The following is a 19,753-nucleotide window of genomic DNA, read 5'->3' as shown; positions in this document are numbered from 1 at the left end:
AACTCCACGAGGTGAGATCTTGCATGGAGCCCCAGGCCGAGGGAGATTGACAGTTCTTTTGTGTTTCTTCCATTTGCGAATAATCGCACCAACTGTTGTCACCTTCTCACCAAGCTGCTTGGCGATGGTCTTGTAGCCCATTCCAGCCTTGTGTAGGTCTACAATCTTGTCCCTGACATCCTTGGAGAGCTCTTTGGTGGTGGCCATGGTGGAGAGTTTGGAATCTGATTGATTGATTGCTTCTGTGGACAGGTGTCTTTTATACAGTTAACAAGCTGCGGTTAGGAGCACTCCCTTTAAGAGTGTGCTCCTAATCTCAGCTCGTTACCTGTATAAAGGACACCTGGGAGCCAGAAATCTTTCTGATTGAGAGGGGGTCAAATACTTATTTCCCTCATTAAAATGCAAATCAATTTACAAAATTTTTGTCATGCGTTTTTCTGGATTTTTTGTTGTTGTTATTCTGTCTCTCACTGTTCAAATGAACCTACCATTAAAATTATAGACTGATCATTTCTTTGTCAGTGGGCAAACGTACAAAATCAGCAGGGGATCAAATACTTTTTTCCTCACTGTATAAAGCATCCACTGTATGGATAATACATTGTCTGGATATCATCTATAATTGTCTATTTGTATTTTCTATATTTAAGTATGTCTTAATTTTTATTGGCTCTGACAATTTTTCTCTAGCCTATCAAAACTTATAGGTAGGCATAATCATATATTATAATATTTGAATCCAATTGATCTAATATTTTTCCTGCAGTTCAAATGGCCTCGGTGGCACGAGCGTTGTGCGCACCAATAGTCGACTAGGTCTCCAACAGGTGTTTTTGATTCTGGCGCATACTGCCGCGTTCATGTTCTAGTTGGAACTAGGAAACTCGGAAATATTCGAATTGCCAACTGGTTGTCAACGAATCTGCAAGTCGGAAATTCCCAAGCTTCCCAGTTCCGACTAGTATTTGAACGCGGCATACCTATGGAGATTAATTGACACAGGGCCTGATTTTGCTTGAGTTATTGTACCATTTTGGTACAGGAATATAAATGTTTTAGATCTTCAACTTTTTAACTTTTGCATTGTCTAAGAGCAGAGGGAGGCTCAAATGAACGCCAGTCATTTATAAAACCATTCGTGAAGGTATTACTCGCCGAAGATTCACCATCTTACCACGAACTACCTGTGTTCCAGAACTCAAGGGTGCCGCTGGTAGACATGGAACATTTCTCTCCAGTCCATGGAACTGGACACAAACAATTACCGGATAAAGGCAGGAAAACACTGACACTGTGTACCAACACAGAAGCTATCTGGTCCAAAAAGTCAAGCCCGCGAAATGATAACACTTTGTAACATCAACAAGATGTTCGTGCAGGTCAAACAAGAACATGCCAAGCCAATAAATCTACAAAATATTCCCTATTCGAATACGACCTCGGCCTTGTGGGAGCAAGCGCTCGGTAAGGTTTTCCAGTGAGTGTGTTTGTCAACATTCATAGGCCTACATTTCCCAGAAATACCTTCAATAAAATCGCTAGTAAATAATCGTGTGGCCTACTCCAACACACTTCAATATGACCCTCCGAATCTCCAAGGGTATATCAGGCGAGCTGCACCATTCACCTTGCGAGTTGTCTGTCACTTCAACAGGTGACCTACAGTATTTACACTATTTTATGATGGATTGATGTTTACCTTGAGTTCATGTCACTGGAGGGGTTATCATTGCATACACAGGAAGTACATAGATGAGTCAGGTTGGCACAACATTTAAAAGTTGATTTATAGTCAATGGCTATTTAGATTTGCTTAGTTCTTTCCAGATATCATTACTCCTACAAAATAGGCTACATGTTGAACATTGTACACAAGGTCTCCAAACCAATGAAGAACAGAACCCATTCTATGCTCACTGCACGTAATGGTAGGGTATAGATGAGTCATAGTCCTCATGTTATAGAATACTTAAAAGAGCCCTCAGGTAATTGAAAGATCTGACTTCTCATTCTCTCTCCCTCAGCTCAATGGGAGAGACTTGCCCAATCTGATGTGTACTCTATGGGAAAGCCCATGTACTTTCAGGCTGAAGCGCCCTCCATGTCTAAAGATGGACGTCTCTATGCCCTCTCGTGTAATGTGACCATTAAGCATTCACACTCCTCTACGCCTCACTTTACAGTCATTGACAATTTTGGGTAATGTAGACATACAGTATGCCAGATCACTTCTATCAGTCTCATTTGCACAGTACTTTGCTTTTAAAGAGGCAATCTGTAGCTGAAACAATAACAAAACAAATCCCAGCTCATGTTTTGGCAAAAATCTGAGGGAGGGGGCTGGAGAAATGGAACCACTCTGAAATTCAAAGACCGAGCAAGAGATGCAAGTACTGACCGTCTATGATACCCAAATGCAAGTTTTGGGTTCTGATGTTGTACAACAGTTGAACTAGGCTCATGCAGCATCTATAAGTTACGTTCTTCAACAATCAATGGGTACATTTTGTAAGTCCAAACATGAATGTAGCAATTGCAGATTGACCCTTTTTAAGGAACTTCTTGGCTCCAGATTCATCCCATATAAAAGGAATGTTGTGAGGTTTACCATGGATGCTTTCCCGTTTCAGGGAATGACAGCAGGGCAGGTATGTTAAGGATGCACATTCTGAAGATGCGCTCCGTTCATGATATGCAACAGTAACCTTCGTCAACTGACCAGTAGTTGATCATTAGATCATTAGATTTCCTATGCAATATATGGCCTTCATCAAGCATTATAACTACTGAGCTTGAATACCTTTTCCTTTCCCTTGTCTGTGCAATTGATTTACCGAGGTCTGCTGACTCTACATCGCATTGGAAGTAGTATGTACATAAGGATGCAAACTGTAGATTCTGCGCCACATTTGAATCAGCCTGAGCCTCTCCTCTTCAGCCACAGCAGCTCTACACGCACTGTGCTATGTCTGTAGGGAGGTCTGTCCCCTCTTCAACTGCCAAGGCCTGCACTTACGATTCCGCAGCAGGAGGGTAAGCCCTGATAATACTGACGCTGTCTGATACTTTATCCATAAAGCCCCGCCAAAAGATGATAGAAAACCATGAATAATAGAAAAAAGACTCGTGTTGCTCTGACACGTCTTGGTCTGGTCCAATCAGATGGAAGGAGCTGTATGGAGCTTCTTCAGTCTGCTCCTGTTGTGAGTCCACATGTAGCTCTGCTGTCCCCTCTGGTGTGTACCGTGCCTACAAGTGTATCTTTGCGTTTACTTACTGTTGGTTTTGTGAGGTTGTTTTGGTCAAGAGTACTTTTTTACGCTTGTAAAGATGGCCTCATTATGATATGAATCATTTTTATTTGGAAAGCCATTTTCAAACATTTCTGCCTAAAGCTTAGCCTATTGCCATCAATGAGTATCCATTTATTCAGTCTGTGTCGGTGAGGAAGTTTAGCATCTATCTCGCTCTGTGTACTCTAGCCACCACCAAGATGGTCACCAGCAAGCCGTGGTCGGTTGAATACAACACAAAGCCTGCTCTGACCCAGGAGGTGACGACAACCTCACAGCCCGAGACCGTGGTGGAGGGGCAGTTAGGTGTGAGGCAGGTGGAGAGACTTAAAGGGAGGCCTGTGAAGGGATTTGCTGTCGTGGAAGTGGAGCAGGTCTCTGAACCACACAGAACATTCGCGGAGTTCTTTGGTGTGGACAAATAGACAGCAACTGTGGTCACTGCCTGATATTCATGTCGATAATTCATCTTGGAAATAAAAAAAGAAAACAAATTCTGATACACCATCTTGTTAATATTTTTGTCGGTTAAAATGATCAATGGTTTGAAGAAAAGAGAGGAGACCAACTCAAATATACAAGTTCCTTTTATTAGCATTACTACAGGGGTAAATGTTTTATTGCTACAATTGTATGAAACATTCTGTACAATTATACTTTTACAAATGTTTGATTTAATGAATATAGTAATTGAGATAAAGACAACAGTTTTACCACTTCCCACGCTCAGTGACTTTCCCCTTGAATCCTCCAATGACGTCAATTACATATTAAACAAAATACTTACATAATTGAAAAACTTGGTTTTCAAACAACAATCACAGGAAATAAACATTCTCAACCTCCATAACTGAGAAATTCAAAAACTTGCATAGCGTTACAATGTAATTTAGACATTAAAGACCAGATACATTGTGGATGGTATCTTGGATATCAGTCTGTTTCAGAAAGCTCTGCCAGGCCATCCAGTCTAGTGCAAGACACCCAGGCCTCAATAGTATGAGCTCAGGTGGGAGTGAGTCCCCGGGTGCCTTGGCATGGGAGACCCCGGATACATGGGGCTGGTTGTTGAGTTCCAGTAAGTTGTAGGCGGCCCGAAAAAGTTCCCAGGGGACACGGGCATAGGGGCGGCATGTGTGTTCATGAAGTTCATTTTTGGCTGGTGGCTGTGGTAGGGCTGGGCATAAGATACCTCAGTCTGATACTTAATAATGCCCCCCTCTCCGCCGTGGCTCTGGTGGGCCTGTGAGATGCCCTGGAAGTCAAACTTGTAGGCGTAGCGCTTGCCGTGCACCTTGGTCATGATGTTCTTGTCGTAATAGTAGCGCAGGGCGCGGCTCAGCTTGTCGTAGTTCATGTTGGGCTTGCTCTTGCGCTCGCCCCAACGCTTGGCCACCTCGTCCGGGTCGGTCATCTTGAACTCGCCGTTTGTTCCCTCCCAGGTGATGATGCTGGAGTTGTTGCTGTCCGACAGCAGCTCCAGCAGGAACTGCCACAGCTGGATCTGTCCAGAGCCTTGGAAGAGAAATGGGACAGGGGGTGAGGGGAATGGATGCATCAAAGGGCTGGGTTCTGTTAAAGCGAGCAAGATCCGTTTCTGAAATGCTTCTCTTAAGAGTAGGATTGTTTGTAGATTAGTGAAGTTTTATCCATACACCCACTTTCATTTTCTGTATTTGTATAGATTTGTAAGATGTTTTTAGCTTGAATATACTTATCTACTATTATGTATGGATTTCCATTTCATTCTTTATGCAATTTGCACTTTACAGAACACTGGAAGAATTGTCACTGTGAATCATTGTCTATTTTGTTTGTGTCAATGAATCCTGTCAGGGATGGGTTGCCAACTGTCAATTTGACACGAAAATACAATTGAATTCATTCACATGCAGTTTCATTCATGCACCACTAATATCTCCTTCTCGTGGACTATTTTGCTATTAAAATATCCGTCATATTATATCAATGTCCCATGGGTGTCTTTGTGTCTGAGGATACAACTTGTAAAAGAGATACCACCAGGATTCTAAATACACTTTGAAGTTTGAACTACTCCTGCAAATGTGACCTTTTTCACTGTGTGTCATGGAGAGAGACAGAACGTGGGTGGACCAGGCAGAAACCTACCCACAGGCCTGTGAGCGCTGGGGTCAGGCAGCCTGTATGAACTGTGTTTGCTTGTTCGGTTCTTGGAGTGGAGGGCCTGCCCTTCTGTGAGGAGATACAGAATTCATTCTGTCAAACAGGGTCATTCTGGTCAACGGGAGACAATAATTCAAATGTTTCAGCCTAGTTTTGCTGAGGGCGAATGTATAATGCTTTCATCTAGGTGGAGGTGTTTGTCAATGTGCCATCCCAGACGGGGAATGTATGACCATGAATTGTTCTCTTTTTAAGGAATACCTCGGCCCTCCTCTTTTCTCCTATTCAATCTCTTTTGGAGTGTTACAGTTCATGACACCAAAGCAGACAGTGTAAAGGCCACATTTGTCACCACCTTTTTGGTTCACCAGTTTAACATGGTGCATTATGGGATATGCTCTCACCTGGGTTGGCTAGACGACTGCTGATGGGACCTAATGCTTGGTATGGGTCTGCAAGGAAATGAAGGGTTTGAAATGTTAGATTGTTCTATTAAGACATTGTTGGCTTGACTATGATACAAAGGTTATACCAGTGTTACAACAAACTAGGATCAGGAAACGAGAAAGCACACCTTGCACACTTCTCGGCGGAGGCTCTGTGACTCTGGTGCTGTGTTGGTGCTCCATGGGAGAACCTAAATCATAAACAACATGATGTATTTATCAGTATAATGCAAACATGTCGACAAAGCTCTCTGTTTACTCTTAGTTTGCTCTATCAGTACTATTCCATCTTGAACTACAAAATGCTTGACTTAATGAATGTATTCTCTCTGCTGTGAAACACTAGTAATAATTTCTAGAACTAATATCTTGCTACAACTATTAGTATGAATCTGCCTTAGTGCTCACAATAAATGTAAAGCACTGAGAATGAGATGTGATGTCGGTTATTGTACCTTTGGGTATTGGAGGTGGCATGGGGTTCGATGGCCAGCTGTTCCTTCTGCCTATCTCCTCATAACTGTTCTCTGCTCAAAAAGAACGGAGGGTGAGACGAGGCATCCACAGGAAGAAAGTTCAGAGAGGGCTTTTAAGCATAGAGGACAGACAGGGTAGCAGGGTAAATCCATCACTTTTTGACAACTTCCCTTTTGATTTAAACAAAACTTTCAAACTTTTCATTTTTTGTACATGGAAGAAGTAGTCAGAAAGTTACTTTTTGGACCCGAATGCAAAAACATTTAGGAGATAAAGGTGCTCAAAGTTGACTCATTTGCATACTCCACCATGAGACATTCATGTCTTCAGCACTGGAAAGGATAAACAGTTGAGTACGATATCAGTTAAAAGCTTATAAAAAGGTTTTTCAAACAGTTTTCAAATAAATTATTAAAATGTTTTTAAAATAATAATGGACTTTTTTTTTAACCTTTAACGTTAATTATCTACAAACACGCAAACTCTTATTTTCTTAATATATGCATATGTTGTAGCGTAGACCCTACTTTACATCATCTGCGGTTTTTGTGTTGTGCCTGCCATTGGTTGAGACATAACATGCTCTTTAATACAGGGTGGGTGTCATTTCAATCGTAGAAATAGAATGGAACTATATTTCAACATGAAACAAATCAGAGTTTCAGTATGTATTGATAATTTATGTTTAAGGTTAAATTACATTTTTATTTTCAAGAAAGTATAAAATAGTTTGACAACACTATTTGTAAGCTTTTAAATTAGAGCAATTTCAACCGTTTATCTGTTCCATTGATTAAGACATGGCTGTCTCGTGGTATGGTGGGGTATGCAAAATAGATCAACTTTGAGCACCTTTATCTCTTGAATGTTTTTGCATTTGGGTCCAAAAAGTAACTTTCTGAGCACTTATACAATGGGAAAATGTGTATGGAATGTTTCATTCAAATCAAAAGGGGGGGCTGTCAAAAAGTGTTTGAATTCAAATGGATTTACCCTGCAGCCATAGAAGGAAGGAAGCATTTTTTCCCAAACACAATCATGGTATCAATAATTGCTTCTATTTCACCAGATGCATGTCCGATTACTTTGACAGACAAAGTTATAAGGATCATTTAGTTGCTAATGTTAGCCTGCGGTAACCCAGAGGGCCTTCAACTTGACATACTACATGAGAGCACTGAGCTAGCCTACAACATTTATTTTTTATTTTACCAGGTAAGTGGACTGAGAACACATTCTCATTTACAGCAATGACCTGGGGAATAGTTACAGGGCAGAGGAGGGGGGATGAATGAGCCAATTGTAAGCTGGGGATAATTAGGTGGCCATGATGGTATGAGGGCTAGATTGGGAATTTAGCCATGACGCCGGGGTTAACACCCCTACTCTTACAATAATTGCCATGGACTCTTTAGTGACCACAGAGAGTCAGGACACCCATTTTAATGTCTCATCCAAAAGACAGCACCCTACACCTGGAAATGTCCCCAATCACTGCCCTGGAGAATTGGGATATTTTTTTAGACCAGAGGAAAGAGTGCCTCCAACACCACACATCTGGTCTCCCATCCAGGGACTGACCAGGACCAACCCTGCTTAGCTTCAGAAGCAAGCCAGCAGTGGGATGCATGGTCGCTTCCCAGAGTAGCTCAAACTACACATGCAATTTTTCCATAAACTCCTTCATGTAGCAAGATGGTGACGCTGAAATGATACTTCCTGGTCATCAAATGCGCCACTGAGCATTCCCATAGGAAACAAGCAGCCAGAAGAAAACAGACAAAGGAGAGCTGAAGATGGTCCAGTATTCCTTGGGGTGAGTGTCCTTTTGTCCGGGCCACCTCTGTTGCCACTAGATTGTCAATTGTGTCCCAAAGTGGGACCCATACTCCCCCATTTTCCTCTGCCGGTGCAGCTGTTTCCTGTCTGAAACTGACTGTTGAGCCGTGGACTTGTAATAGAGTCATCAACTCAGGGAAACACTCCGCCAAGAAACTTTAAAGCACTCTAAACGATGTAATCTGAAATGGTAACTCAACACTTCATTTTGAATCCATTAAATGAGTGAAGTATTTGATCTGCCTCTGAAAGAGTTTTGAATAGATGATTCCTGCCACAAAACCCCTCCATTTTAATCCCCTTCTCATTTTAAGGCTGTTTATCTCAATGCTTGCTAGCTCCAGGTTCTTTATGCATGCAGTTTAAGGATTTTGCACTAAGTCACTATGTTCTTGGTAATGAGTTGTGAAGTTAATTGTCTTACCTGATTTAACCTGTAGTCTGGGTTGTTGCTGTGTGTTGTTGGTCGGAGTTGTGGGGTAGGAGAAAGTAGGGCTACCTAAAAAGAGATTCAAAGAAGGTTACAAAATTGATACATAGATCAGTTATGTCCTCATGAAGTATGAAAATAGTCATATGAAAACTTTCTACGAGTCCCAGGCCGTAACCCTTACTCTGCCGGAGGTAATTGAGGTGGCCGAGCAGGATGTCTGTGTTGTAGGCGGACGTGAGGCGCATCATATCCTCCTTGGTCATCTTGCAGAGGGCCTTGCCCTCCAGTGTGTGGAATTGCATGATGTCCACCTCCTCCAGGCTGTACTCCTTGATGGCCCAGTCCAGCCACTGGCGCACATGGTCCTGGGTCCATACCTCAGGGTCTGGGACCAGGAAGAAGAGGAGAAGGAAGAGAGATTGGTAAGTCAGGGTAACAGGAGGTTGTTGTAACTCACACAGACCCAGCATCTCATAAAGTTGAGAAGTTACTCTTTTGTTTTCTTCTCCTCAAAGGTATTTTTAAATGTACAGTAAAAACCCAAAGATTACGTATGGACCTCATGAATACCCCAAAATATCAGACAGTAGTTTGGAGACGCCAAGCCACGGTCTGTACCCTAGGGCAGGTGTTCCCAAACTGTTTTGCTTTGTGACCCACCAATTGAGGTGTCTTTTGAGTCGCGACCCACCAAAAGGGGTGAGCAGTGGAAAAAAAACAGACACAAACCAAATAATAAGTAAAACATTATCTTAGCAGCGGAGACAAAATGTTGCAGTTTCAAAGCTAATCTCCCACATTTCCTACAATTCTATGCATTTTTACATGGCTGATGCTGTGTTCTTATGCTCAAACATTACAAAATCAATGGGGGCTGATTGTCTAGCTTTTATTCGGTTGATTGTTCATTTTCAAAGATTATAGGCTGCTATTGAAAAATAAATAGGTCCTTTATATTTTCGACATATTTTCTATTTGGTTTTAGTCGTTTAAGTTTACACTGAAAGCGTTTTTATCCAGTGTCCCGGATGTTGGTCTTGACCCAGAGTATGTGAACCGCTGCCCTAGGGCAGGGATCATCAACTAGATCATCAACTTTGTTTTTCTTGAGCGGATGGTCAGGGGGCTGGAACATAATTACAAATCATTTGTAGACTGCAAATTGACCGCAAGAAGCCCAAACAGATATATTTGATTAAAAAACCTTGCTTCCATTTTTATATGATCACTTATCTTTCTATTATGTGTGGGAATACTTTTTAACAGATTTCCAAAATGTAAATAACTTGTAGCGGATTTGCTAGTGTTTTACAATTTTTTATGTCCAAAAATAAAAATATTGTTATAAATGTTTTTGCGCTCAGAAATTGGGGGGATGGGACCCAGCCCTAGGGTCTTCATTGTCCTTGTTTAACACAGCTGTGATGTAATATCCGTGTATTATCATGGCCACTAGAATAACTTTGCCTGTGTGACTCAGGCTAACAATCAAACCTTGTAGTCTTGTCTATTAATTGTATAGATTTAACACACCTAATGATGTCTAATGTTTGGAATGTCATCTTAGGTGGAATCTCCCAACAATGACTCATTGGCTGGATTCCATTCCAAAAGTGTGCTCCCTTCCCGGTTCCTAAAATCTGCTCTTAATGGCTGACTCACAAATGATGGAAGATCATTTAACAGGGGAAGGCAATATGATGGGAACACCATCCCAGCCTATTCTCTTCACAGATCCTTGTGTGCCATAGGATCTGGTCACCCCTCCGCTGAGTGTGTTGGCACCTCACCTGCGGGCACTATGACTCTCTTCTCCTCTGTGGCGCTGTGGGGCGGGGTGGCGGTCTGGGGGCTGGCGCGGGGCTCGGGGTACGAGGCCTGGTAGGCCAGCTGACCCCCATCATTGCTGCTCATGTGTCGGGAGCGTTTGGTCACACTGCAGTCCACAGGGGACTCACGACTGTCGAGAGAGGGAGAGAGTAAGGAGATTAGTAATATTCTGGTATGATTCTGTGTGATCCTGTTGCAGTATTTATTATGGTGATGGTCAACTCTCTTGAATGTAAAAAATACAACACTAAATAAGTGGGAATGTGAAAAACACAACACTAAATGAGTGGGAATGTGGTAAATACAACACTAAATAAGTGGGAATGTGAAAAACACAACACTAAATGAGTGGGAATGTGGTAAATACAACACTAAATAATTGGGAATGTGGTAAATATAACACTAAATAAGTGGAAATGTGGTAAATATAACACTAAATGAGTGGGAATGTGGTAAATACAACACTAAATAAGTGGGAATGTGGTAAATATAACACTAAATGAGTGGGAATGTGGTAAATACAACACTAAATAAGTGGGAATGTGATAAATATAACACTAAATAAGTGGGAATGTGGTAAATATGACACTAAATAAGTGGGAATGTGGTAAATATAACACTAAATAAGTGGGAATGTGGTAAATATGACACTAAATGAGTGGGAATGTGGTAAATATAACACTAAATAAGTGGGAATGTGGTAAATATAACACTAAATAAGTGGGAATGTGGTAAATATAACACTAAATGAGTGGGAATGTGGTAAATATAACACTAAATGAGTGGGAATGTGGTAAATATAACACTAAATGAGTGGGAATGTGGTAAATATAACACTAAATGAGTGCGAATGTGGTAAATATAACACTAAATGAGTCGGAATGTGGTAAATATAACACTAAATGAGTGGGAATGTGGTAAATATAACACTAAATGAGTGGGAATGTGGTAAATATAACACTAAATGAGTGGGAATGTGGTAAATATAACACTAAATAAGTGGTATAACTTCTCTCAAAGACTGCTAATACTGATGCGCCCTCCTTCACCTGGTTCCGTTGATGTGCTCTCCTCTCTTCCCAGGGTTCTGTGCTCTCGGCCCGGCCCACTCCGGCTCGGTGGGCTCTTGGCTCTCTTCGGAGGCCTGGCTGAAGCTTCCCGGTGACGTCATCTCGCCCTTCATGTGCATGGTCGTGGCGGCAGGGAAGGGTGACTCGAAAATGGACTGGTCCTCGCTCACCACGGACAGTGCTTCCTGCCGGCACGGACAAACAGTGGAGTCAGCGGTTACGATAAGTATGGGCCACAACTAGTCATGTAATGATGATAGCCAGGAAACTGCCCACACCTCTGTGAGGTTTTTCCACACTATGTTGAATGGAACACGCATGATGAGATTCCACACCCTAATGAGTCTTGTTCTATTGATTAAGGATTTATTAATTCCTGTTTCTAACTTTGTCATAGTCCAGATGTCTTTAGAATTTGTGATTGGTGACTTGAGGAACATTACATGGAAAATAGGAGATTGTGGTATGAAGCTTATAAATCACTGTCTTTATTTGATAAATTTAGCTGTAACATAATGTTTGATTGCAGTTACGTGCTGTACACTGGCATCGACGTTTGGAGAAATGAGAGCTTCTGTGAACCTTGTCACAGTTTTAATTCGTTGGGATTGGGGTGATGGGAGGGAGCTTGGTGGAGTCAGATCAAGATTTGAGACGCTTTCTTTGTGCTGCTTCCTGTGTTTAACGCTGACAAAGGCCCCAAAACTCCAAACCATTCTTCAAGATGGCACTCTTCTGTGTGAGTGTGTGTGTCTCTGTGTGTATCTCTGTGTGTGTCTCTGTGTGTGTTTGTGTGTGTGTGTGTGTCTGCGAGGGCATGTTGTGTCTATACAGTGGGTAAGGATAGGCCTTGTTTTTGAGTCTTTGTGTGGGTAAGTATATATGTGTAGGTCTAAGTGGGAGTAAGTGCGTGTGTGTTTAGAGGACTTCACTATTGTCTTTGCGGCTCGTACGTCAGTGCCGGGCTTTATCGGTGGCCCACAGGAAATCTGGCCCCCATGTGCAGAGAAACCTTTTGGCACAGGCCAAGGGAAAGGAAACAGAGGGGGGCCACAGTGTAAAGATGTGGCTCATTTAAAGCTGGAAAACAACCTAGGGTTGATGAAGGTAGGGGAGGGTTGGGTACGTCGGACAGCAAGAATACACAGCCTTGATTGAAGTTCAAAGTCCCGCTCTTCCATTGTGTTACCTGAGCATTGTAAAGTGTTTTATGCATGGCACACATTTAGTGGCATTTCCTTCTTCAGGCTAACAGTGACAGGACTGTTAGCTATAGCAACATTGTAGCTTAAATAAATGACATTAATATATCAAACAGACATAATATTACTTCAGTGCTGATACTGAAATGTTAGCACACGTGATACGTTTGTTTTCAGTGGTAGAGGAACAACACATCACAGGTCCACCACACTTTCCTCCCTGACCGTTACCCTCTCTCTCCTCTCTTTCTGTCTCTTTCCTCTCGCTCTCTCTTCGACTCTCCTTCTTCTCCCTGTCTGTCTCCCTCCTCCTCTCATGTTGTGCAGAGGCCCTGGCAGCAGAAGTGAAACTAAGGGCTGATCTGAGAAGAGGTTGAGGCTGAGCAGCAGCGATTCATGGAAAGGGTCATGAGCGCCATTCTCATATTGTAACGTTATGCATTGGAGTGATTTGATCAATTGTTGAACTTCTTATCTTTCATTAGGTTCAGTCATTGTTTCAATGGCGTGTTTGTGCATTCACAGCCACAAGCTCATACACCTGCTCTTTCTCTCTCGCCCCCCCCCCCCTCCCTCTCCCTCTGTAGCTTGCAAACTGACACAAATATACCGAATGTGGCCTGACCGCCAATGCCACAACTGACTTCCTGTTTAATGAGTTTCATAGAAGCTAGGCCCTGTTGCTGAGGAACACAAAATAGTTTTGAAAACAATTTTGTCTGCACACACACATAGCATACACACTACAAACACGCGTTTTAAAGTCCTGTCAGTTCTGCTGTCAAAGTTCAAGCATACACAGTACAAACGCACATTATCAATATCCTGTCAGTTCTGCTAACAAAATTCAAATCTTTATTTTCAGCATATTTGTGCATTATCACACTTAGGCCATTTTTATCTATTGAAAGGTTTGTACTGAATGTACTAGGCCCACCTAAGGCTAATACTAGATGCTGCCATAAAAAGGTCCAACAAAATACAAAAACCAACTAAACCATACACAGGAAGAACATATAGGACTGTCAGTTAGAAGTCTGTTGTCTCAGGTTCAGCTGCTTAATGGTCGATGGTTAGCAGCGCATCAGATAATCATCTTATGAATCAGCCGCAAAGGGTGGTGCTCACACAATTCACCAATAGTGACACATCCTTGTACCACAACTATGTACTACCAACTGTTGTGAAACATCCTCGCATTCACAACAGAGGTCTAGCTTAATAACCTCTACTGGAACTCAAACACAGTGCAAAAGCAAACAAACATTTACTTGTCCAACACCTGCTTCCCACCTGCTCTCTCTTACAGTTCCTAGATATATCCTTGATTCACAAGGGAAACTGATTACTAGTCTAAACCAAATACATTGCAGTCTACGTGCCTAATTATCATGGTTAGATTAACTTTTGTTCCATATCGTTGCTGAAGTTGATTTACAGTTGAAGTCGGAAGTTTGCATACACTTAGGTTGGAGTCATTAAAACTCGTTTTTCAACCACTCCACAAATTTCTTGTTAACAAACTATAGTTTTTTTAAGTCAGTTAGGGCATGACACAAGTAATTTTTCCAACAATTGTTTACCGACAGATTGTTTCACTTATAATTCACTGTATCACAATTCCAGTGGGTCAGAAGTTTACATACACTAAGTTGACTGTGCCTCTAAACAGCTTGGAAAATTCCAGAAAATTATGTCATGGCTTTAGAAGCTTCTGATAGGCTAACTGACAAAATTTGAGTTAATTGGAGGTGTACCTGTGGATGTATTTCAAGGCCTACCTTCAAACTCAGTGCCTCTTTGCTTGACATCATGGGAAAATCAAAAGAAATCAGCCAAGACCTCAGAAAAATAATTGTAGACCTCCACAAGTCTGGTTCATCCTTGGGTGCAATTTCCAAACGTCTGAAGGTACCACATTCATCTGTACAAACAATAGTACACAAGTATAATCACCATGGGACCACGCAGCCGTCATACCGCTCAGGAAGGAGATGCATTCTGTCTCTTAGAGATGAACGCACTTTGGTGCGAAAAGTGCAAATCGATCCCAGGACAACAGCAAAGGACCTTGTGAAGATGCTGGAGGAAACAGGTACAAAAGTATCTATATCCACAGTAAAACGAGTCCTATATCCACATAACCTGAAAGGCCGCTCAGCAAGGAAGAAGCCACTGCTCCAAAACCGCCATAAAAAAAGACAGACTACGGTTTGCAACTGCACATGGGGACAAAGATCGTACTTTTTGGAGGAATGTCCTCTGGTCTGATGAAACAAAAATAGAACTGTTCGGCCATAATGAACATCGTTATGTTTGGAGGAAAAAGAGGGAGGCTTGCAGGCCGAAGAACACCATCCCAACCGTGAAGCACGGGGGTGGCAGCATCATGTTGTGGGGGTGCTTTGTGCAGGAGGGACTGGTGCACTTCACAAAATAGATGGCATCACGAGGCAAGAAAATTATGTGTATATATTGAAGCAACATCTCAAGACATCAGTCAGGAAGTTAAAGCTTGGTCGCAAATGGGTCTTCCAAATGGACAATGACCCCAAGCATACTTCCAAAGTTGTGGCAAAATGGCTTAAGGACAACAAAGTCAAGGTATTGGAGTGGCCATCACAAAGCCCTGACCTCAATCCTATAGAAAATTTGTGGGCAGAACTTAAAAAGCGTGTGTGATCAAGGAGGCCTACAAACCTGACTCTGTTACACCAGCTCTGTCAGGAAGAATGGGCCAAAATTCACCCAACTTATTGTGGGAAGCTTGTGGAAGGCTACCCGAAACGTTTGACCCAAGTTAAACAATTTAAAGGCAATATACTCAATTTGTATTTGGTAGCATGTAAACTTCTGACCCACTGGGAATGTGAGGAAAGAAATAAAAGCTGAAATAAATCATTCTCTCTATTATTATTCTAACATTTCACATTCTTAAAATAAAGTGGTGATCCTAACTGACTTAAAACAAGGATTTTTTACTAGGATTAAATGTCAGGAATTGTGAAAAACTGAGTTTAAATGTATTTGGCTAAGGTGTATGTATGCAAACTTCCGACTTCAACTGTATGTTGTGAATTTATTTTAGCTTTGATCTGTGCTGATGGTGCCTTTCCACAGAGGCCTCAAATTGCAGTTTGTCTACGAAAGGGAATGTTCATTGCCAACCAAGAAGATTGACTCCGCTAAATATTCAATCGTCTATTATTTAAAAAGTCAATGGGTAAAAAGTGTACATCTAAAAAAAAGTGAATTATGCTATTGTTTATCACAATTGAAATGAATAAATATCTGCCTATTGAAACCAGAGCCATATATCAATAAACTGTTTGTTTTGCTTATTGCATGCAGTTGATCACTAATTCACTACGGTGATCCATGTAACATTTGACCAACTCTGTCGTCAATATGGTGTAGAGGCCAAGAAAGCAGAAGTAGAGGTTGTGTCGAGCTGATTTTGCAAAGGCCTGCAGCAGCTGCTCATTCAACATGCAAAAAACGTGGTTTTCACAACTTTTGATATGGCGACATCATGGCTTTTTTTTTTACATGGCTTTTAGACAGTAGAAACATAACGCATGTACTGTAGCTGCCAGTAATAAATACATGGAGTATGAGCACGGTCGTCTTGGCTATATTCAGAGTTCATTTATTCACATCTAAAACAATGCAGTACCTCGAAACATCCAGGGACTTGATTATGTTTTGCAAAGGCTCTGTTGCCTTTTTTCGTGTGGAGGGAGCGGAAATGTGTGCGGAAAGTCTGAGGTTTGAGACAGGAAGCCTGCAGAGTTCAGATAACGACACCTGACAAGCGCTCCTGTTTGCAGTTTAGGCCACTATATTCTTTAAATAACTTTGACAAAAACAACTGACTTTATCTGAATGTTTTAGAAAATATCCATGTTTCATTAGATGGGCCTACATATTTAAGTTTTAAAAGTGTGTGCGCGCGCGCGCTCCTAAATTACGCTCTCTGTGTCACTGTAATAACATACAGTTTCAGTAACCAGAAGTAGCCTATTTTTTACCCCGCTCAGGTTATCCAAATAATAGCCTAAGTACGTTAGGCCTATATGTTGTAATAGCTGTAGGGTATGAAGAAAATTAATGATGATTTCGTTATTCGTTTCTGGAAGTGATTTGACTTCAGTGGACGAGAAAAAGGATGGACACCTGCAATGCGTGAACATAGGCTAAAGTTGTTGGTCCAAAACATATACATTTTAATCAATTTAATCAAGTTTAATAACATTTTAATGTAAGTGGTTTATTCCAATGCCTTAGCTACTTCAAAATATAATCATTATGGTTCCTCAACCAATTTCAAAACCTGTTAAATCGTTTATTTCGTTTCGTTATTAGCCTCTAAATAGATATGTTTCGTTCTGCAAATAGACTGAATTGATTGTGAGATGTATAACCTTGGCAGAAAATCCATTCGTTGTTTTAGTGCATTTTTTTTTTCAATATGTAAGGTCCTTGTCGTTTTATAGGACAAGCGATTTAATCCGGTTCTACATATTTTAATCGAACTATTCGTAAACTGTTTGGTTAAATTCACCCTATTTCGTGAAAATAATAATCACTATTGCTATAACAAGGAATACCTCAATACGTTATATTTGTAATTGATGCTGTTCTGTTGTCTCGGTCAGCGTTTGTACCCCACCTTCATGAGAAAAATGCGTTTCAGAACAATTCGATAAATCAATATTTGATCTATTCCAATAACAGTTAGGCTACATCTAGTCGCCTAGTTATTCTCATCAATTTCGGTAAGCTTTAGACCGTCTTTACATTACCCCATTTTAATAATTCGATTAAAGAAGAAGGAATTTACTGAAGTCCTTTTGTTAATTGGATAAGATAATCCTAACAGTTATTCATATGTTGTGGTAATGATGATGAATGTGGAAAGAAATGTAAAATATGAAATACCAGTCATGTCATGGATTTCGATCCTCCAACTCTATGGAAAGTGGCCTTATTCTCCAAATACCTTCCATGGCGCCAAGACACCTGCCACGAGCGCGCTCCAATAAACTTGTACTGATCAAGATTGCTTATATGCTGTGTAATGTGCCTCAAAGGTGTCGTCTTTATCATCAATTCGGACAGGTGCATCACTTCTTTAAATCACCTTTAACTTTCTTTAGACTAGCATATGTGCTTTTAAGCCAGGTAAGTCTGCATAAAACTTGATTAAATGAAACAATTCAAATCGCGAGTTATGCGCTCCCCTGTTTACGCGTGCAGTGCTGGACACCATTTCGTTTTTATCGGTGTGTAAAGATGTAGTGGTTACTTGTGTTATTAAAGAGCCGACATACAACCACGAACGGGAAGGAAGAGGAAATTTTGTACAAGAAGGAAAGAGTGGGGACCTCGCATCACCGCTTTGCATCTCTCACTCAGCAAACAGAGACGTGCTAACCGACTCAGTGGGTGGCTGCGTATCGTTTTCACAAGCGACATTAAAACCAGTTCAATCGCCTACCTTTATCGTACAGTCCATTGTAGCAGTCACTCACTCAGTCGTTGATTCTCATCTAGTCATTTAAACACGTTATAACTAGTCTGGATAGCCTGACTGAATCGCATCAACCCATACACAAGCGCATTTACCCTTTGGCGCAAACCATTGCAGCAACAATTCTTGCTTAGTCCATAACCGGATGGCAGTTTTTTTTTCTCTCTCACTCTAAATTGGGAAGTGAAGTCACTCTAACAACGCATTAGGGTTGGGTCCCTACTGGTGAAACGAAGTCCTTTTTCATTTCTTACAACATTGCACACGGAAAACTGCTGATTAGCCTACAAACCAACGATGCCAATCTTCCTAATCTGACTGCGAAAAAGTTGATCAGGCTTGATGATTGGACATAGAGCAATTAAGGTGCAGAACTGTTGGGCTTCTGTAGGCTTTGCTCCGAGTGTTGTTATCGTCCAGCAATGTTTTGAGAAGTATTTATTGCCATCATGCATTTTTGAGGTGCACAAACACATTGCATCATGTGTGTTTCAAGCAACATGTCATTTACAAATGAATGTAGGCCCATTTCTAATTTGTTCTTGGACATTGTCGAGATAAATACATTCGTTTGTCATTCAAAAGCCTGTTGCTTGCAACATTCTAAACTTGAATTTCCACATCCTAATAACCATAGTGGTAATGAACATTGTCGAGCCTTCCTGTAGTTTTTCTAAATATGACTCCGGAAATTGCAACTGATGTCAAAAAATCTCTGACCGCAAACGTGCACACTGTGATAAAAAAGAACCTCCTTCCAAAGTAGGTTACAAAGTAAGACCATGTTCCCCTTAGCAAACGGATCCTTAAATGTTCTCTTACAAATAACCATCTATCGTCGATGTAGGAAAATGCATATTTTAAGGCCTTTACTTTTTTAGTCTGCAAGTCGGTCTATAAATGGAGACTATAGATATGGCTATAATATGATAGGCCCAATGCACTTCCTTGAGGTTGAATGTAAAAGATGACTTTAAACAAATTCACAATACATTGTTTTCTGATTTAATAGCGTGCAAAGTTAGACAATACAAAATGTGAGTTTCTGTATTTTCAGAGAAAAGATTTGCCTTTAATTCTAAATTTCCATGGGTTTATCATGAAAGCTATCACACATTGCGTATGCCTCAATCTGGCTTTAACGCATGCATGGAGTAGCCCAAACCTACTTCAGTTTGTCTATCACCATAATGTGTTCAGAAAATCGAAACTTTCTTTGGCCTTTTAGGTAAAAATAAATAAAAATAAATAAATAGCCTAGCTGAGATTAACCCAAGCCTGATAACAAGGCACAGCATTAATAGCCTACTAATGTACTTAGATTTATTATGCATTTTCTGTCATATACATTTAAAAGTTTCCTCATTTGTGAAAGAAAATAACGAAAAATAGTAGAACTGTCCCTTCAGTCCACTGAACAATGTTTAGGCCTATTTGTATTAAGATCATCTATGAGATATTTTGATTGAGGTTCTGGCGTTG

The 19,753-nt window shown here is 41.0% G+C and overlaps 2 protein-coding genes across 4 annotated transcripts; one reads left to right on the top strand and one right to left on the bottom strand.

Annotated features, from left to right (window-relative positions):
• Positions 1-1,093: 1,093 nt before the first annotated feature.
• On the top strand, positions 1,094-3,721 carry LOC115165542 (zona pellucida sperm-binding protein 3-like; the record flags this gene model as incomplete). The annotated part of the gene is made up of 8 exons (XM_029718734.1): positions 1,094-1,334; positions 1,522-1,657; positions 1,831-1,931; positions 2,028-2,202; positions 2,576-2,651; positions 2,942-3,036; positions 3,166-3,206; positions 3,486-3,721. Coding segments are annotated over 8 exons (1,101 nt in total), but the record flags the coding sequence as incomplete, so codon positions are not given.
• A 144-nt stretch (positions 3,722-3,865) lies between these two features.
• fli1rs (Fli-1 proto-oncogene, ETS transcription factor-related sequence) lies at positions 3,866-18,427 on the bottom strand. 3 transcript variants are annotated; one of them, XM_029738464.1, is made up of 10 exons: positions 18,239-18,425; positions 11,516-11,721; positions 10,427-10,596; positions 8,818-9,021; positions 8,628-8,702; positions 6,343-6,414; positions 6,016-6,078; positions 5,846-5,893; positions 5,427-5,510; positions 3,866-4,811 (listed from the first exon to the last, which is right to left on the bottom strand). In XM_029738464.1, exons 1-10 carry the CDS (start codon positions 18,254-18,256, stop codon positions 4,288-4,290), a joined length of 1,464 nt encoding a protein of 487 aa, XP_029594324.1. In that variant the 5' UTR covers positions 18,257-18,425; the 3' UTR covers positions 3,866-4,287. The 3 variants fall into 3 exon arrangements, with proteins under 3 accessions (XP_029594324.1, XP_029594325.1, XP_029594328.1); XM_029738465.1 differs by lacking the exon at positions 18,239-18,425 and adding an exon at positions 17,680-18,203; XM_029738468.1 differs by lacking the exon at positions 5,427-5,510 and having other exon boundaries at positions 18,239-18,427.
• Between the last annotated feature and the right edge of the window lie 1,326 nt (positions 18,428-19,753).

The sequence above is a fragment of the Salmo trutta genome, chromosome 3 (assembly GCF_901001165.1).
Source record: "Salmo trutta chromosome 3, fSalTru1.1, whole genome shotgun sequence".
Lineage (NCBI taxonomy): Eukaryota > Metazoa > Chordata > Actinopteri > Salmoniformes > Salmonidae > Salmo > Salmo trutta.
The sequence above is the reverse complement of the archived record's forward strand: the minus strand, read 5'-3'. Positions and strand labels throughout refer to the sequence as shown.

Coding starts and splice junctions, on each gene's coding strand:
- fli1rs (XM_029738464.1), bottom strand. Junction 9,022..10,426: donor GAGAGTCATAGTGCCCGCAG/GTGAGGTGCCAA, acceptor TCCTGGTCCCAG/ACCCTGAGGTATGGACCCAG. Junction 5,511..5,845: donor CAGTCGTCTAGCCAACCCAG/GTGAGAGCATAT, acceptor ATCTCCTCACAG/AAGGGCAGGCCCTCCACTCC.